The sequence below is a fragment of the Cicer arietinum genome, chromosome 4, assembly GCF_000331145.2.
Source record: "Cicer arietinum cultivar CDC Frontier isolate Library 1 chromosome 4, Cicar.CDCFrontier_v2.0, whole genome shotgun sequence".
In the NCBI taxonomy this organism is placed as follows: Eukaryota; Viridiplantae; Streptophyta; class Magnoliopsida; order Fabales; family Fabaceae; genus Cicer; species Cicer arietinum.
The window spans coordinates 28,004,965-28,024,238 of NC_021163.2; the positions used below are offsets into that span (position 1 = coordinate 28,004,965).

At 31.1% G+C, this 19,274-nt stretch overlaps 1 protein-coding gene across 1 annotated transcript; it reads left to right on the forward strand.

The window, feature by feature from the left end:
• On the forward strand, positions 1 to 3,036 carry LOC101510128 (serine/arginine-rich SC35-like splicing factor SCL30A). The gene is made up of 6 exons (XM_004514096.4): positions 1 to 139; positions 528 to 692; positions 1,063 to 1,140; positions 1,943 to 2,107; positions 2,431 to 2,553; positions 2,651 to 3,036. The coding sequence occupies exons 2-6, from the start codon at positions 544 to 546 to the stop codon at positions 2,793 to 2,795; spliced, it is 660 nt and encodes a 219-aa protein (XP_004514153.1). The 5' UTR covers positions 1 to 139; positions 528 to 543; the 3' UTR covers positions 2,796 to 3,036.
• Positions 3,037 to 19,274: the final 16,238 nt, after the last annotated feature.

Below are 19,274 nucleotides of genomic sequence, written 5' to 3' on the forward strand. Positions count from 1 at the left end.
GCACGTACCAAAGCAATACTTAGCGATATAGAAGTTTCTCGAACACAGAAGAATATGGTTACAAATACTACGGGCGAGAATCAAACTTCGCTGCGTCCAATTACTGCAACCGAGGTTCCTTCCGCAATTTCTGAAGCAGGTAAAGTTCCCAACTCCGACTCCGATCATTGATTTTTCGCATCTAGTATTTTTTTTGAATTTCAGTAAAATGTAATTTATATCTGCATATAAAAATAAACATCACGATTAATTTTCTCTGTTTTAATTGGTAATTTTGTCAGGAAATTAGTGATTTTATGATTTGTGTTAAAATTGAGTTGAGTTGAGTTTATTTAATAGCGAATCAACCAACGTTTATATTGTACTTGATCGAAATTGGTTTATTAGCAGTTGAGTTTTCAGGAAATTGCTGATTTTAAGATCCGTGTTTTCTTTCTGATGAAATTGGTGTCCTAATGTTGATTTTCGCTTATTTTTACTGCTTCTATGAATCAACGTGTTTAACGAATACGTTTGTGGGATGATAGGTATAACGAAATCAAGATGAGGGGAAGAAGCTACAGTTACAGTCCGTCGCCTCCAAGGCGTTACGGTCGAAGCAGACGCAGTCCTAGTCCTAGGGGACGTTACGGAGGCCGTGGTAGGGATTTACCAACAAGTCTTCTTGTTCGGAACCTTCACAAAGATTGCAGGTGAATATTCTCAAAGGATTTCAAAGTTTTATAGTAGTTATTTGAATTACAATCGTTGTTTCTTGTATATTGCTATTGTGTGGATTAGGATTATGAATTTTTTGTCTGTTCTTTTGTTTTGTGTGTACTCTGGGATGAAATATAAGCAGAAAGTTGATGCATCTGTTCTTAATTTTGAACCAGATACATATCTTTTCAGATATAATTTTTGCTTATTTATGTTTCTGTTGATGGTCTTTTCTATGTAATGAAATAAATGGTATAATACGTGACTGTTTAAAGAGGATGATACTGTGTGTGTTGTTATTGGTTCTAGCATGGTAATTACTAGACTGATTTGGAATTTTCAACTGTGATGCTTTTTTTGCAGGCCAGATGATCTGCATGGTCCATTTAGCCAGTTTGGTCCTCTCAAGGATGTTTACCTGCCTCGTGATTATTATACTGGGTGAGTATATTTTCATTGGATGAAACATAGTTGATAGCTTTCGTAGCTTATTTTGTTTTCTGAATGCATGGGTTTGAGTCATGTAGCACTAATATTTTAGGTTTAAGGTGGTGTCTCGGTGTCTTGACACATGTCGGTGTCCACATTTCTAGGACACTGACTCATGTGATTACATTCAATCAATTCTATTTTCTAAAATTATTACTACTGTTTATGTGGTATTGAGATCGGTGTCTTGTTTGATATTGGTTGTTTGTGTCTGTGCTTAGTAGGGTCCGAGTCTTGGGGTTTATTTAATTTAACCATTTTGATGTTTTTCTACTGTGAAGTTGTGTCTTGTGTTATTATTTCCCAACTTAGGATTTTGGATAAAAAGTTGGTGGCATTTTTTTCCACGTTTTGACACTTCCTTTATCAGTAGCGAGTAATATATAATCCAATCAGTTTATGGGAATTTGGTTGTTTTATTGAAAGTTCTTGAAGAGAAGAATGAAGTAATAAGAGTACTGTGTTGAAGACAAGAATGAAGTAGTAAGAAGTTCAAGTCTTGAATTCATTGAGAAGAAGTTCAAGTCTTGAAGATTTTCATCTCAATATTTTGGCACCTACAAGGTTAGCATTGTGTGGTGTTTAATATTGAATTCTGTCAAGAGTTGAGAGTAATGCTTGTGATAGTTTGGAGACAGGATCATGTTTGTGGATATCGAATATGTGTATCGTACACTACTTCAGTATGCAGGTGTGTTTATATATCACGCCATTTATATCTCGTCTCTTAACAGCATTTGGATTTATGTTCCAGGGAGCCGAGGGGATTTGGATTTGTTCAGTATGTGGACCCAGCTGATGCTGCAGATGCAAAATATCACATGGATGGTCAAATTCTTCTTGGTCGCGAGTTAACTGTGGTGTTTGCTGAAGAAAACAGAAAGAAACCTCAAGAAATGAGAGCAAGAGAACGTGGGAGGTAAGGATATAGCCATGTAGGTTATTGATTGTCTGTTTTGACATGTCCCGTTGGTGATTGAGTCATGTATTTCATGATAGTTTGAAATTGCTTTTCATTTTGTCTTTTCTCAGTTGTTAAGTACTCTTTTTTGTTTAGAAATTGCTTTTCTTTTAGAATTGATGCATACAACTTTCGATGTATTTTATGCTTATACATTTGATTGAGTCATATATTTTGTGGTTGCTTGAAATTGCTTTTGCTCTTCGTTTAGAGTTGATGCATTGAATCACCTGTAGTACATCTTATTTCTTATTCTTATTCAATTCAATCTACTGGGATAGGTCATATGATTATAGACGATCTCCTCGTCGTCGTTCTCGCTCACCACACTATGCACACACCTATTCTCCTAGTCCAGACTATTCACCTTCTCCAGGACGAAGGCAATATTCCAGATATTCCAGGTCTGTTACTGCATTAGCTTTTGTCTTAATTCTATATTTGTATTGTATACTATTTGCTGTGTTTCATTCTTACAAGACCTGTTCCATTATAATTCAGGTCAATCTCACCGAGAGATGGAAGGTATAGGAGGGAATCATACTCTAGATCCCCTTATAGTAGATCGCCTTATGCATCAAGAAGCCCCAGTCGAGGTAGGAGTTACAGCAGGAGCATTAGCCGTAGTCCAGGGTACTCTAGGTGATTTAATTTGTTAAGTTTCGTTGATGTGAGAGATGATGCTGTAGTTTTTATTTTGTTTCTAATGACACTTCTTCAGTGCTTTGGATGTTGTTAATCAGTGTAGTTTTATATGTGCTCTTTATTTAGTCCTGTTGTTATCAAAATGTTTCTTGGACAAATCTTTTTATTTGTCTTTCTGCCTCTAATTGTTGTCTGCGAATTTCAAGGATAGTATATTTTAGTTTATTTTCTTTGAATTGTAAGTAATAGTGTGTAATTCTATGTTAAATACATGTTGAGAGTTAACTTTTTTTTTTTTGACAAGTTGAGAGATAATAATACATTTAAACAGTGTACGATCAAATTATATAAACAGTCGTAAATGTACATTATTCGAGTCAAATTATATATGATATGATATGTCTTATATTTCATTTTCATTGTGTTAAAATATTTGTTGTTGGCTAAATAATTTGGATTGAAATGGGCTATAACAGAACATAAAACAAAAAGATTAGATAAGTTCATTACTATATATATACTTCATATATCAGCATTAAAAAAGAAATAGCTATAAAAAAATTACTCTTTATTTTGAACTATTGTTAAATTTTAAGGATATAAATGTCAATGATCTATCAGTGTAAGGAAAAAAAAGTCATAACTACAGAAAAAGAAATAACTACTTTATAATAAATATAAGAAAAATATAACTACTCTGAAAGCATTACTACCGAAAAAGAAATAACTACCTTATAATAAATAACTACCGAAAACCAACATTTTAAAAGAAATTCTTTTTGTCAAAAAAGGAGGGCTTTTTTTAAGAGTTAAGAACTGAAAAATTGAAATAGATTTTAGAAGTAAGGAATTGAAAACTACAAAGGTCATATTTGTAAAAAAGAATACCACATCACACATGTGTTAGTGATAAATATTAAAATATAAGATAAATATTTTAATTATTATATAAAAAAATATGAGATAAATATTTTTTAGTTAAAAAAATATAAAATCTTATGAGATAAGTATTTGTCAAACGATATATAAATAAATAAATAAAAAATAGTAAAATAACAATGATAAATTTTTATAAAATCATGGAACAAATATTTATAAATACGAAAAAATGTAGAATAAATATTTATAAATGATACATAAAAAATATGAGATAAATATTTATAATTGATATATATAAAAAAATCAATGGACAAATATTTGAAACTACATATACCTAAAAATTGATTCATAAATTTGAAGCTGGAAGATCGGATACTCATTTTCTTCATTAAATCACCAATCATAATCCCAAAATCCTATATAGAAATATGAGAAAACTTTACTTTTGAAAATATTAAATTTCTCTCATAGACCATGGATATATAAGTGCTATTTTTATGATTTGAAGTGACAAGATCAAGACGAAAAAATAAAATAAAAAGGGATGCAGAAAGGTAGGAGCCATGAGGAAAATAAGGCAAGGGATGGAAAAGTTTGAGTAAAAGGCTGGGGGTGGGTCTCTCGTGTGTGTGTGTTTTAATTTATGTGTGAGTGTGTTTGTATTTTTTTTAAACAAGTAAAAAAACAGGAAAACGATGCATTTCATTCCTTTTGCAATTGCTTTGAGATCTTACCCAAATTCACGAGTTAAAAGTCCGTCTACCCTTTAATGAATTTTAGTGCTCACTTATTCTCACTCTCAATGTTGCTTAATCACGACTTCATCCCAACTCATGGACTTTTGTGAGGTCCGTTGAAATCCTATGTAAAAGTTTGGATATGAAAACACGAAGGTAACAAAAAGTAGGTGAAATGAAGGTTTGAATTATGTTGATTATTTTATAAATCTTCTTTGTCAGATTAAAATAAATTATTTATCAAAAGCATATCTTGTGGTAAAAAATACTTAACATAATAAAAGATAAGATATAAAGAATCCAAAACCAAAAGTAAAGAGATTAAAGAAAAGAAAAACACATAAATATTTTTGTACTAGTTTATAACAATTGTTGCTTATCTAATATTGAGACTTGCCATATTACAGCTAGGGACTTAATCCATTCAAGTATTATTAATTTAATCTTTTCAGACTTTGAGTATTCTCTAAGTTAAATATTGTTTCCTAACCTCTTCAGGCTATATTGTAAATATAATGCCTCAACATGCAACTAGAATTGCAGTTTCTAGATTCGTCAAGAATACTAGCATTACCTCTTGAGTTTGTGTTATAATGCTTCAACAAACAACTAGAAGTATAGTTTCTAGATTCCTCAAGCATACTAACATACCATACCTCTTGCATTTGGTCTTAATTTTAAACCAAATACATCAACTTTCCAACTATCATTTTTGCTTATCTTATAATGCCTCAACAGAAAACCGGAAATACATTCTCTGGATTATGAAAGTATACTGACATACCTTGCTTCTTGAGTTGAGTTTGTACAATACCTCTCTAGGTTCTATGTATTGTTCTAACCGCCTCTCCAAACTACCACTAGATACCTACTAGACTTCTCAACAAATCTAGCAAGGCCTCTTGCGCTGTTGAGGAACCAAGTGTTTACTTGTCTCTCAAATCTTATCTTTAACAAATGAGATAATCATTACTGGGTCGATTTACATTCGATCATATAAGTTTGTGTCTGACATGACACAAAGTTTGTCCCAGGATTCTAACTATCATAGAGAGTATATTGCAAGTTTATTATTATATCAATTGAAGCATCACGATTCATTTTGAACTATTGTGATTATATTTGATTAATTTATAAGCATATATAATTACTTTCGTAAGAGATGATACTACAATTAATTCTCATGTTTAAGGACTTTTATTGAAATATTATTTCAAATATAAACATGTATTTTTCTTTCTTTTTATTGATATTTTAGACTTGTCATTTGTTTTTTATCTTATGAACAAAATCTTAGATCTTTTTCACTCATCTTCTCACACTTGATGGAATCTCCAACTTTATTTTTTGAATAAAGTTCTTTATATAATCTTAAAAATATGTGTTGAGAAAAAGAGTCGTTGTAGAAGTAGTTGTTTGACTTTACACCTTTTTGTTGTGCATGCTTTTAGACTGCATTATCCTTCTTTTCATAGTGAAGGTGTGAAAACACGAGAAGATAGGTTGAATTGTGTTTGCCTAAATTAAAGTTATTTTCTTAATTCTAATTCTGATTTGGTGACTTAAATAGTTTTACTAATTAGAGAGAACAATAAACCAAATAACGCAGGCGTAAAAACAACTCGCATGATTTTATCCTGGTTCACCACTAAATTGGTAGCTACGTCCAATCCCCTCACACAGAAGAATTTATCCACTAATTCAAAATTTTGAATTACACAACACTTGACCCTACGAGTCAGTCTTCTCAAAACAACCTGAACCTAAAGACTTTTTAAGGCAAGCCACACCTTGACCCTACAAGTCAAGTCTTCTCTACACAAACTGAAACCTACAATTTGTTAGAGGCAAACTACCCACTTGACCCTATAGGTCAAGTCCTCTCAATACAACTTGAGATCCACAAATTGCTTGAGGCACACTGAAGCCACTATCAAAATGGGTTACAATGAGTTGGAAAATGGCTTGGTTTTGCTTCTACTAAGTAGATTTGATACAATGATTTTTCCACACTACAATACTTAGAATATTTTACTTTGAATGAGTACTTTGCTAGAACTTAAAACCTTATACTCTGAATACTAGGAAGGGCTTGAACTCTTGAGGTTTTTCTGAATAACTTTGAATTTTAGGATTTTTGACGTTGTTCGTTCGTTGAATTCTTCTTCAGCCTTGAGTATCTATTTCTCCATCAGAATCATTGACTTGATTGTTGGAGTCAAATGTTGTGTTGCTTGAATAATTATGTTAGAGGCAAAACTGTGTGACTTAGAATTAGTGGTATGAGGCGACTTCACCTTTTTTGCATTATAAGAGCCAATGTAACTTTAGAGACAGCATTTTGGAACATGTTGCAATTGTTATAACTAGCAAAACATAAGCTTTAGAGGCATGCTTGAAGAATAGCTTCATATTTTAGAGTCGTGCAAAGAGAAGACTTTATTAGAAGCATGCAAAAATTATGTTCATCAAAGGCATGTAGAAATACTGTTCATTAGAGGCATATAGAAATATTGTTCATCAGAGACATGCATAAATACTATTCATCAGAGGCATGCATAAACAGTGTTCCTTGGAGGCATGCATACATATTGTTCCTCAAAGGCATGCAAATATAATGTTCCTTAGAGGCAGCCACACATAATCATAGGAGACAAATCTTCAGGGAGTAGATGTGCGCACACAACAACAGGCGCGTTGATTGGGTTTGACTTTGCTTCCTCTAGTCGTTTCCTCATATGGTTTCCTGTGGTGACTTCCTCTAGTCATTTCCTGTGGTGACTTCCTCTAATCATTTCCTCTAGTCGTTTCCTTTGGTCAATTTCTCTAGTCATCTGCTTCTGATTAATTTTTCTAATGTTGTTTCTTTTGATTTCCTGTTCAAATTATTGATTCCAACAATCTCCCATTTGCTTCTAATATATGCTTATGACTTCTTCTTGTGATGTTGTTTATGTTAAAAGCATGTTCTAATTCATACACACTTAATGAAACCATTAGTCCAAACAAATTGTTCTCATTAAATACCTTTGTTAACATCAAAATCACAGAAGGAAAACCAAGTTGGTTCCAACACATAGATCTTTACATTTGCCTTGATCCCCATGTTGTTGAGTCACATTATTGGGACACAAAGGAAGTGAAAATTATTCACCAAAGGCAACTTGTTTACCATTGAAGCTTAGCAAATTCTTATTGGTTGATCCTTATGTTATTCCAAAGGAAAGTATTATTTGTAGATCATTGCAGTAGAGACAACTTGAGCTTCCTTGATCTTTGCTAATCTTCAAATTCAAAAGAATGTTGGTCAGGAAAATATTGATCAGAGCAATGTCTTGCCTGTTGTCTTTTCATCAAACAATTGATCGCTTAGTTTGTCTTTAGGCGCTTGATCAATTATAATTCTTCTACTCATATCTTCAGATAATAAATAATCAAAGGCTTGAACTGTAGCTATTTGTTCTAAAATTATATATGTAATTTTATCTTTATATTCAGAGGATAAATTTCACATATAATGCAAACTAATTTATTTAGACTAGAACTTTATAGATATTTTATCAACATATCTTTCTTCTTAATTATGAATTTCTCTTTCATTTATCACTAATTTTCTTTGCACATGAAGCATTTTTCACTAAGTCATAATTGCTTATGATACTTATGTTAGATAGTAGATAACATAAACTTTTCCTATGTCTTAAACAATCTAGAGACATAAAGTAACCAATTATAGGATAACTGTTCTCTTGCTTTTTTTTTTAATCATGAAAACATGAATAGTAGGAATCTATCTATATTTGAAACGATCTGTTTCTTCCAAAACCATATGTTTTTATTTCTTTCTTTTTCTTCCATGTTAAGAATGATACACCCATATCTTGGCTTTTTGTGAGTAACACTGCTCGTCTTCATTTCATTGGAACCTACATTTAATCTTGGAAATACTTTAAAGAATGGGTTTTATCGCGTCCTTCCATGTTTCGCTCATAAACAAATTTTCTATGATTCATATAACGGAGAGTGTTTCCCATTGTTTTAGTCTGAGAGTCTTGTTCAAAAAATGTTCCTGCTTCTTCTACTACTCCCTCATATTTATCACGGGACAAGTGCTCTTGTTCAGAGATTCATGCAACAGCCACGTTAGGGAGCTCATCCATCTGTCAACCTCTACCTCTTGGGAGTTCGAATGAGCTTTGCCCTGCAACTGACGACACCCTCAAGCGGTGCTCAGTTTTGAATCTTGAGAAACATCAAGGAGAAAACATTCACTCTCATCGAGGATGAGATATTTACACACATGAAAACATATAAGAAAATAAAGGTGGCTAACCATTTGAATATTGTTGAAATATTAACATTCTTTTTGGAGCGCATAAAAAAGCGAAACTAAATCGAATCATTCATTTTCAGACTGACTTTCTATGCCTAGAATATACATCTTTTCATTATTCATCTAGAAATATCATATCTCCCTCCGTACACCTAGATAAACTATGTATGATGATCAAGATCACTAATAAATATGTATTTATTCCCCCAATTTATTAAAATAAATATGGGAATAGATACTCATACAAATGTCATTCTTACAAGTTGTTGACGTATAACAAACAATCCTCTTTTATTTTTGGCTAGAAGTACCCTACTCTTACTACCTTCGCTCCTATATCTGCCTATGTGTGTCCCATAAACACCTTCATGAACTTCTTTCATTACATAATCTGCTTGGTTAATCTCTTGTCAAGCACTTTTGATACAAGTGCCTTTTGATAATATGTTATTTAGCCAATTCTTTATTTCCGAATCCGATCTGAGCAGTTCTTCTATATTTATTATGTTCGTATTTTATTCAGATTGAGTTTGTAAATTCTTCATATTGATTTTGTTCAAATTTAGTTTAGATTAAGTTTATAAATTTTCAGTTTCATTTTGTTCGTATTTGCTCATATTGAGATTCATTTAGCTTAGTTAATTGTGATTCCCATAGGGTCAACTTGAAATCTTGCACATACATCCATTAGGTAAAAGACTAAGGTTTAGGTTTTTCTTAATAAAGTCAAACTTATATTCAACTAGTGGTTTGGTGAATATGTCAACCCATTGATGTTAAGTGTCTACAAATTGGCTATTAAGCACACATTTTTGAACAAAGTTCCTAATGAAATGGTGTTTGATTTCTATGTGTCTAGCTCTAGAATGAAGAATATGGATTTTGGTTATGCAAATGGCAGAAGTGTTGTCACAATAAATGAGAATGTTGGTCTCTAGGATTTTGTAGTCTTCTAGTTGATTTTTCATCCATAGTAGTTGAGAGCTACAACCAGCCGCTGAAATATGCTTAATTTCTACTATTGACATGACAATTGTGTTTTGTCTCTTATTTGTCCTAGAGATTCAGTTGTCACCTGGAAATGTGTAGTTTCCACTTGTACTTTTTCTTTCAAGTTTATATCCAACATAACCAAAATCACAATACTCACTTAGTTTGTACTCCAAAAATTTCTTGTAGAACAAGATAATATTGGTAGTGCCTTTTAGGTATCTAAGGATTCTTTTAAAAGTAGTTAATTGCAATTCCCTAGCATTAGCTTGAAATCTTGCACATACACTAAACGTGATGTCAAGTCTGCAAGCAGTGTTGGAACCAAGTTGGTATTATACTAAGAGTTTTCATGTTAACAAAAGTATTTTATGAGAACAATATATTTGACTTCACAAAGTATGAAAGAAGATTCGTATTTTTGAAAATAATCTAAAACAAGATTTGATTCAGATTTATATTTATATTTTGAAGAAAATCTTTGACCAAGTTGAAAAGAAGATATGGTCAAGATTTGAAGAAGATATGATCAACATCTTATCAAAAGAAGATATGAATTATTTACAAGAAGATTTTATCAAGATTTATCCCAAGAAGTTATGAATTATTTGCAAGAATATTTGATCAAGATTTATCTACAAGAAGATATGAATTATTTATAAGAAGATTTGATTAAGATTTATCACAAGAAGCTATGAATTATTTACAAGAAGATTTTATCAAGATTTTCTACAAAAAAATATGAATTATTTACAAAAATATATGAATTAGTTACTAGAAGACATGGTCAAGAATTGTTTATAAGAAGAAAGACTCACTAGAATATACAATTAGTATTTGCAAATATATTATTCAAATTTTGACAAAAGACAAAGTATTGAATTGAACTTAGTGATATTCATACTTGTGAAATTTTAAGATATGGTCCAACATTATGTTCCTGCTCATATAAAAGTAATCAATAGGAAGGAAGTTTCATTTGAAGAATTTGCAAAAATAATCTTAACAAAATATGAGCAATATAAATCTGAACAATTTACAAACTCAATTTGAACAAAATACGAACAATATCAATATGAAGAATTTACAAACTCGATCTAAACCAAATACAACTAGATTTGCAAATAATTCATATCTTCTTGTAATAAATCTTGATCAAAACATCTTGTAAATAATTCATATATTCTTGTAGATAAATATCGATCAAATCTTCTTGTAAATAATTCATATCTTCTTGTCGTAAATATTGATCAAATCTTCTTGTAAATAATTCACATCTTCTTCGAATCATGACCATATCTTCTTTCAACTTGGTCAAAGATTTTCTTTAGTTATAAATCTCAATCAAATCTTTTTCTAAACTGTCTTAAAAAACATGAATCTTCTTTCAAACGATGTGAAGTCAAATATATTGTTCTCATAAAATAGTTTTGTTAACATCAAAACTCTAAATATGAAACCAACTTGATTCCAACAGAAAGAACGAACTCAAAAACTATGAAATCCATACAATTCAAAAAAAATTGGAGAGCTCAAAATTTCCAAGTATTCAAAGTTCAAAGGTTTAAGTTCTAGAGAAGCACTTGCTCAAAGAAATAATTTTTAAGTGTTTTAGTGTGAGAAATCAATTGTAACTATCTGTTTTGTAGAAGTAAAACACAATTCATTCCAAACTTGTGTAACCCAACCCGACAAGGGCATTAGTGTTCCTCAAACATTATGTGGTTTTCAAGTTGTGTTGAGTAGACTTGACTTGTAGGGTTAATGTATAGTTGCCTTTAACAATTTATGGTTTTCAGGTTGTGTGGAGAAGACTTGACTTGTAGGGTCAAAGTGTTTGTTTGCCTAAAAAATTCTATATGTGTCAGGTTATTTTGAGAAGATTGTCTTGTATGGCCAGGTTCTATGTAATTCAAGGATTTGAATTAGTGGTTAAATCCTTCTATGTGAAGGTATTGAATTTAGCTATCAAATTGATGGTGAACCAAGATGAATCTTCTCGTGTCACTTTACTTTTGCACTCTTTACTTTACTAATGCTTCTGATTACTTAAGCTTGATTGTTACAACCTCTGTTTTAGTTAAAATCACCAAACCTGAACCAATTCTTGAATAAATAATTAAAAAGAATCCAACTTAGATAAACACAATTCAACCCCCTTCTCGTGTGTTGCACCTTCAAATGGCATCAAGAGTTCGGTCTCAAGGCTAGACACTTTATAGTGTTTGAGGAAAGATCCAAGGATTCAAAATGTATGGATTTGTTGAAGAAGCCTTTGGTGGAAACATCAACAAACAACCTCTATTTGATTGAGAAAAATTTGAGTATTGGAAGGACATGCTCTTAAGCTTCTTTATCTCACAAGATCCTAAACTATGGGACTTAGTGGAAGATGGCTACGTTGCTCCAACAAATATGATGGCATTGAGATTCCAAGGAAAAACATGGTTGCTGAACAGAAGAAGATGTACAAGATACATCATAAGTCCATAATATTCATGATTAATGCAATCAACTTTAAGGAGTTTGGCAAATGCACTGACAAAGAAACAACAAAAAACATCTATGACAATCTAGTTTTGACTTATGAAGGAAACAAGCAAGTTCAAGAAGCAAAAGCCAACCTCCTAGTTAGAAAATATGATTTATTTTAGATGGAAGAAGATGGAGACATTGAAACAATATTTTTCATATTCTAGACTTTGATATCAGGATTAAAGGTTCTTGGAAAGAGTTATATTATTGTTGGTCATGTGCAGATCATTCTTATGTGTTTTCCTAGCAAGTAGAGACCTAAGATTACAGCTATTCCAGAAACTAAAGATTTGAATACTCTTACGTTGAAATATTTGACTAGCTCTTTGAGATTACATGAAATTGAGCTTGCAAAGGATAAGCCCAATTAGAAGTAGAAGATTTTGGTTTTGAAATTCAAGCAGAAGAAGCCTCTAAAGGTAACAACATAATCATAGGATAATGATTCAATTTACCAGAATGTGGACTTAAAGGATGGGTAGGTGACTTTCATATCCATAAAACTTCAGAGGATGTGACACAACAGAAAGATGTTATTCCCTTAAAGAAAATTCAAATAGTCCAATAGAGAAAATGATGATAAATCTGACAAGAAAAGTATTATTTTCTATGGATGCAATGAACTTGAGTATGTCAAGTCTAAATGTCCAAATTTAGAAAAAAAGGAAACATCATAGGAAAACTCCACATCCAAAAAGAAGGTTCTAATAGCTACATGAGACAACTCTGATGAATCATTTGATGATGAAGAGCAAGCATATTTGTTTATGATGACTCATATTAAATCTTACTCTAAATCCAACACTGATCATAATTCTGACTCTAGAAGTAAATCAACAGATGAAGAAATTGAATTACTTTATGACTTAACCTGATCTATATTAATTAAAGTCATAAATGATTTCTTAAATAAAAATTACAATATGTCTCTAAAACTGAAAGCACTTAGGAAAGTAAATGCAAACCTGAGTGAAGAAATTAATGTTTTAAAAATATGAAAGTGTTGAGCTTAAAACAGAAAATACATCTCTAAAAGATAATCATGTCTTAAAACCTTTAGAAAATGTCATATGTAATTCTGATAAATATAAAATAGCATTCCAAAACTTTGTAGCTAATAATATAGAAAGAAAAAAGTATGCTTCTATGATTTATGGAGTTAATATAAATGGTAAAAGAGGTCTAGGATACCAAGAAATAGTAACTAAGTCGGAACTTATCAAACCTAATGTCTTATGTATGGTTTGCTCCAAGAAAGGTCACTCAAAAATATAGTGTCCCATGTCATGTTAAACACAAGGAAAAACAAGAAACATTTCAAGACTAACAAAATAGGACCCAACAAAATTTGAAAAATAAGAAGAAGAAAAATTATTTATGTTGCAGATGTTCTCAGCAACCAAGTTGAAACACCAGTTATAGTACTTGGATGATGGATGCTCGCGACATATGATGGGAAAAAGTATACGTTCCAAGATCTAACTTTGATCAAATGAGGTACATTAACTTTTAGAGGAAAGTAGAAAGGCCAGATCATTGGACATGACACAATTGGTAATGGCTCCTCTCATCCCATTAAAGATGTTTTATTTGTTAAAGGTCTTACACATACTTTATTAAGTATCAATCAATTATGTGATAATAATTATGATATTATATTTAATCAAAAATCAAGCAAATAAATTAGTCAAAAAGATGAATATGTACTCTTTACAAGTCAGAGGCAAAATAACTTATATAAGATAAATCTATTTAGCTTAGAGAAACAAGATGTTAGGTGTATCATGTTAGTAAACGAAGAAAAATTAATTTGGCACAAAAGGTTAGGTCATGCAAACCTAAGATTAATCTCAAAATTGAATAAACTTCCACTTGTTATAGGTCTACCTAAGCTTAGTTGCAAAACTGAAATTATGTGTTAAGCTTGTCAAAATGAAAAAAAAAATCCTTTACTCCTAAAAACTTAGCCTTTACCTCTAAACCCATTGAGTTCTTGCATATAGATCTCTTTGGACCAGTGAAAACAACCTCAACAAATAGAAATAAATATGACTTTGTAATAGTAGATGATTACACTAGGCAGAATTGGGTAAATTTTTTAAGAAATAAAGATGACTGCCACAAAGTGTTTATTGCATTTTGCAAACAAGTAATCATGGAGGAGAGTTTGAAAACAAATTATTTGAAAGTTTTTGTGATGAAAGTGGAATCTCACACAACTTATCCTCTCCTAGAGCACCACCGAAAAATGGAGTTGTAGAAAGAAAGAATAAATCCCTTCAAGAAATTGCAAGAACCATGTTAAATGAGATAAATGTTGCAAAACATTTTTGGGCAGAGGCAATTAGCACTGCATGCTATATTTAGAATAGAATTTTGATTAGGCCAATTTTGAATAAAACACCATATGAATTATGGAAGGGTAAAAAGCCAAATATCTCTTACTTTAAGTAATTTGGTTGTATTTGTTATTTGTTAAACACTAAAGACAACATTGACAAGTTTGATCCTAGCTCACAAAAGTGTACCTTCCTTGGATATTATGAAGGTCCAAAGCTTATAGAGTGTTCAATAGGAAAACTCAAATTGTGGAGGAGTCAATATATGTTAACTTTGATGACAAATAGCTTGACCTTAAAAAGTCAAAGCATGTTGAGGATATTGCAGATTTACTGGAACCAAATGAAGCATATGCAAACAAACTAGAAGAACCCAAACAATCATAGGACGCAAGTAACTAAGAGGAAGATGAAAAAACATTATAAGATGAATCTGACCAAGTCAAAAGCAGTCAAAATAACTCAGAAGTCCTAACTAGATGGAAGTATAAGTCCTCCCATCATGAAACTCCGATTATTAGAAATTACAATGATCCTCTAAAGACTAGATCATCACTGAAGGACACAACCATGTTTGGTCTATTATCATCAAATGATCCTACCTCTATTGACGAATCACTGGTAGATGATGGATCCATGCAATGCAACAAAAATTGAATGAATTTAAAAGGAATGGCATTTTGAATCTAGTACCCAAACCAAAGAAAAACATTATTACAACCAAATGGATTTTCAAAAAAAAATTTATTGAAAAAGGAGAAGTTTTCATAAACAAGGCAAGACTGATTGCACAAGGTTACATTCAACAAAAAGGTATCGATTACATTGAGACATTTGCTCTAATGGTCCGGTTAGAGGCAATTCGTATCCTACTTTTCTTTGATACTTATAATTATATTGTCTTATTTCAAATGGATGTTGAAAGTGTCTTCCTAAATGGGTATAAAATTGAAGAAGTCTATGTTAAGCAACCCCCGGATTTTGAAAGTTCTGAATTTCCAGACTATGTATTTAACTTAGGAAATCATTGTATGGTCTAAAACAAGCATCTAGGGTATAGTATGATAGATTAAGTAATTTATTGCTTATAAACAATTTTGAAAGAGGACAAGTAAACACTACCCTGTTTAGAAAATCAATAGGAGATGACATTCTTGCTTTTCAAATTTATGTTGATGACATTATTTTTGGAACTACTAATGGCACTATTTGTCCAGAATTTGCTAAGTTGATGCAGCTTGAATTTCAAATGAGCATGATGGGAGAACTAAAGTTATTCTTAGGGATATAAATTCAGCAAAGTCATAAGGGCATATTCATTCATCAAACCAAGTATACAAAAGAGCTTATCGATAAGTTTAAGATAAATGATTGAAACGTATGGATACACTAATGCACCCTACTTGGTCAATGGAAAAACATGAATCAATTCAAAAGGTTGACCAGAAAAAATACAGAGGAATGACCAGATCACTTTTCTATCTTACTGTTTTTAGACATGATATTTTATTTAGCGTGTGTGCGCGCGCGTAAGATTCCAGACTGATCCAAAGGAATCTCATTTAACTTCTGTTAAGAAGATCATTAGATACCTAAAAAGGTACTTCCAACATTAGCTTGTTCTATAAGAAGTCTACTATGTACATATTAAGTGACTATTGTTATGCTAACTATGCTGGAGACAAACTTGAAAGAAAAAACACCAGTGGAAATGAGACATTTCTTGGTGAAAACTTAATCTCCTGGTCAAATAAGAGACACAATACAATTTCAATGTAAACATTAATGGTTGAGTATATTTCAGCAGCTGACTGCAACTCTCAACTGTTATGGATGAAACATAAACAAGAAGAATACAAAATCCTTGAGATTAACATTCCCATATTCTAAGATAATACTTATGTTATTTGCCTAACAAAAAACCCAATCATGCATTCTAGGACTAAACATATAGAAATTAAACATCACGTTTTTAGGGACTTTGTTCAAATGGGTTGACATATTCACCAAACCACTAGCTGAAGACATATTTGAATTCATTAAGACAAATATTAACCTTACATTTATATCTAATTAATGTTGTGCTATGCCTAGATTAGTTTAGATTCATATTAATATTTATTTTATATTTTGTCTATTCTCTTAAAAAAAAGGGAATAAAAAAAATAAAAAATAAAAACTTTCAAGTCTTTTTGTCCGATGACAAAAGGGAAGAAAGATATTTGAGAATAATTTATTTTTTGATTTGTTTATGTGGGGAGAAAAGAACTATAAAACTACTTAGACTTAGGGGGAGCCTTAAGTTAGGGGGAGTCAAGTAATAAAATCCAATAAATCATTATAAAAAATTACAGTTTTTTCATCATCAAAATAGGGGAGATTGTTGGAACTAAGTTGATTTTTTTCTTATAGATTTAATGTTAACAAAGTTATTTTATGAAGAAAAAAAAATTGTTTGAACTAATGGCTACATTAAGTGTGCAACAATTAGAACGAGAAAATTAGAGGAAGGTACTAGAGAAAACGATCATATGAAGCTATCAGAGGAAGTGACTAAAGGAAGTGACCAAAGGATGAGATAAAAGGAACACAAAAACATACGTGTTTGTCTCTAAACATATGTCTCTGAAAGTAACGTGCCTCTAAAAGTTATGAAGACTGCCTCTGATGTTTCGCTACGAAGACTGGCTCAAAAGACTAGCTCTAAAATTGGGTTTGAAGACTGTATTTGAAGCATGCCTCTAAAGCCCTTGTTTGAAGGAAGATTCACATGAATAAGTTTTTGAACATAATTTAAAATTAGATACGATTCAAAATTATAATTGAAGAAAATCTTTGACCAAGGTGAAAATGAGATATGTCCAAAATATTGTTTACAAAAAGATATGGTCAAAATATTGTTCACATGAAGATATGTTCAGAATTTGTTCACAAGAAGGTATGATCAGAATTTGCTCAAAAGAAGATATGCTCAAAATTTGCACACTAGAAAATATGCTCATAATTTGCTCATAGGAAGAATTTGTACACTCTTAATTTTTTCACAAGAAGATACATTCATAACTTGTTCACAAGAAATATATGTTCCAAATTTTACATGGACAAAAGTGAAATCCTAATCTATTCTATAAATAGATACTCAAGGTCAAAGAGGAAAGTACGAACTCAAAATTTTTAAAATCCATATAATTCATAAAAAAAAAAAATTAGAGCTCAAATTTCCTAAGTATTCAAAGTTCAAATGTTTAAGTTCTAGAGAAGCATTTGCTCAAAGAAATATTTTTCTAAGTGTTTTATTGTGAGAAATCAATTGTAACAATTTGCTTAGTAGAAGCAACACACAATCTCTTCCAAACTTGTGTAACCCAACTCGATAGAGGTTTTAGTGTTTCTCAAGTAATCTGTAGTTTTTAGGTTGTGTTGAGAAGACTTGATTTGTAGGGTCCATGTGTCGTTTCCTTCAACAATATGTGGTTTTCATGTTGTGTGAAGAAGACTTGACTTGTAAGGTCTAGGTGTTTGTTTACCTCAAAAAATCTATAGGTGTCAGATTGTTTTGAGAATATTGACTTGTACGGTTAGATGTTGTGTAATTCTAGGATTTGAATTAGTGGTTAAATCATTCTAAGTGAAGGGACTGGATGTAGCTATCGAGTTGGTGGTGAACCAGAATGAATCTGTTTGTGTCACTTTACTTATGCACTATTTACTTTATTGATGCCTTTGATTACTTAAGTTTGATTGCTACAGCCTCTATTTTAGTTAAAATCACCAAACTTGAACTAGTTCTTTAATAAATAATATTAAAAAAAATTCAACTTAGACAAACACAATTCAACCTCTCTTCTCGTGTTTGCACCTTCAATTTCTACCAAGAAGTCTGCCAATACTTGGACTTTGATATCTCCATGAGGCTCAAATTTTACAGCATATTCTGATAGCTCAATTGATATCATGTTTACAAATTCAAGGACAATTCCAGAATATTGATCCAAAATATTTTTTTTAAGAAATTCAAAAGATTAATAAGTCAAATAAATTATTTAGTATTACATTCAAGGGGAGTACTTTTAAATTTTAGTTTGTGAAGAAAAATTGTACATCAGTTGTATAATTTTTGTCATCATCAAAAAAGGGAGATTGTAAGTACAAAGTTGGTTTAACTACAATCTTCTTATTGATATTGTGATGATAACAAAAGCAATAGAACAATTATCCTCTAATTGTGTTTGCTTGTGTGCAAATTAAGTTAGAAGTTAAAATTTATATTAGTGACTATATATTTTAAGGTAACATAAATTATGAATAAGTTAGGAATAATCAACTAAGTGTTATTAACACAAAAAATATTCTTATCTAATAAAGTATTGATGACTTAAGTATATGATTGATCATTGCAAATTCGCATTTTTTTTAGTCCCCGTAAATATTTTTGTTTGATTTTTGTCCTTGTAAATATTTTTGTTTTGTTTTTGGTCATCACTTTTTTGTTTTTGTCCCTACAAAATTGATTTTATTGATATTGGTTATTGCAATTTCTTATATCTCAAATAATTAAGATACTAAAACCAAATATTATATATATTTCAGGGACTCGTTCCAACAATAACATATTTTACATTGACTAAAACAAAATAGCAAGGACTAAAAAAAATATTTATAGGACA

What these genes read in the sequence shown, in the direction of transcription:
- LOC101510128 (XM_004514096.4), top strand. Translation starts at nt 544, where the DNA reads ATGAGGGGAAGAAGCTACAGTTACAGTCCGTCGCCTCCAAGGCGTTAC. An exon ending in CCTCGTGATTATTATACTGG is followed by an intron (nt 1,141 to 1,942) that starts GTGAGTATATTT and finishes TTTATGTTCCAG; the next exon opens with GGAGCCGAGGGGATTTGGAT. An exon ending in AGAGCAAGAGAACGTGGGAG is followed by an intron (nt 2,108 to 2,430) that starts GTAAGGATATAG and finishes CTACTGGGATAG; the next exon opens with GTCATATGATTATAGACGAT.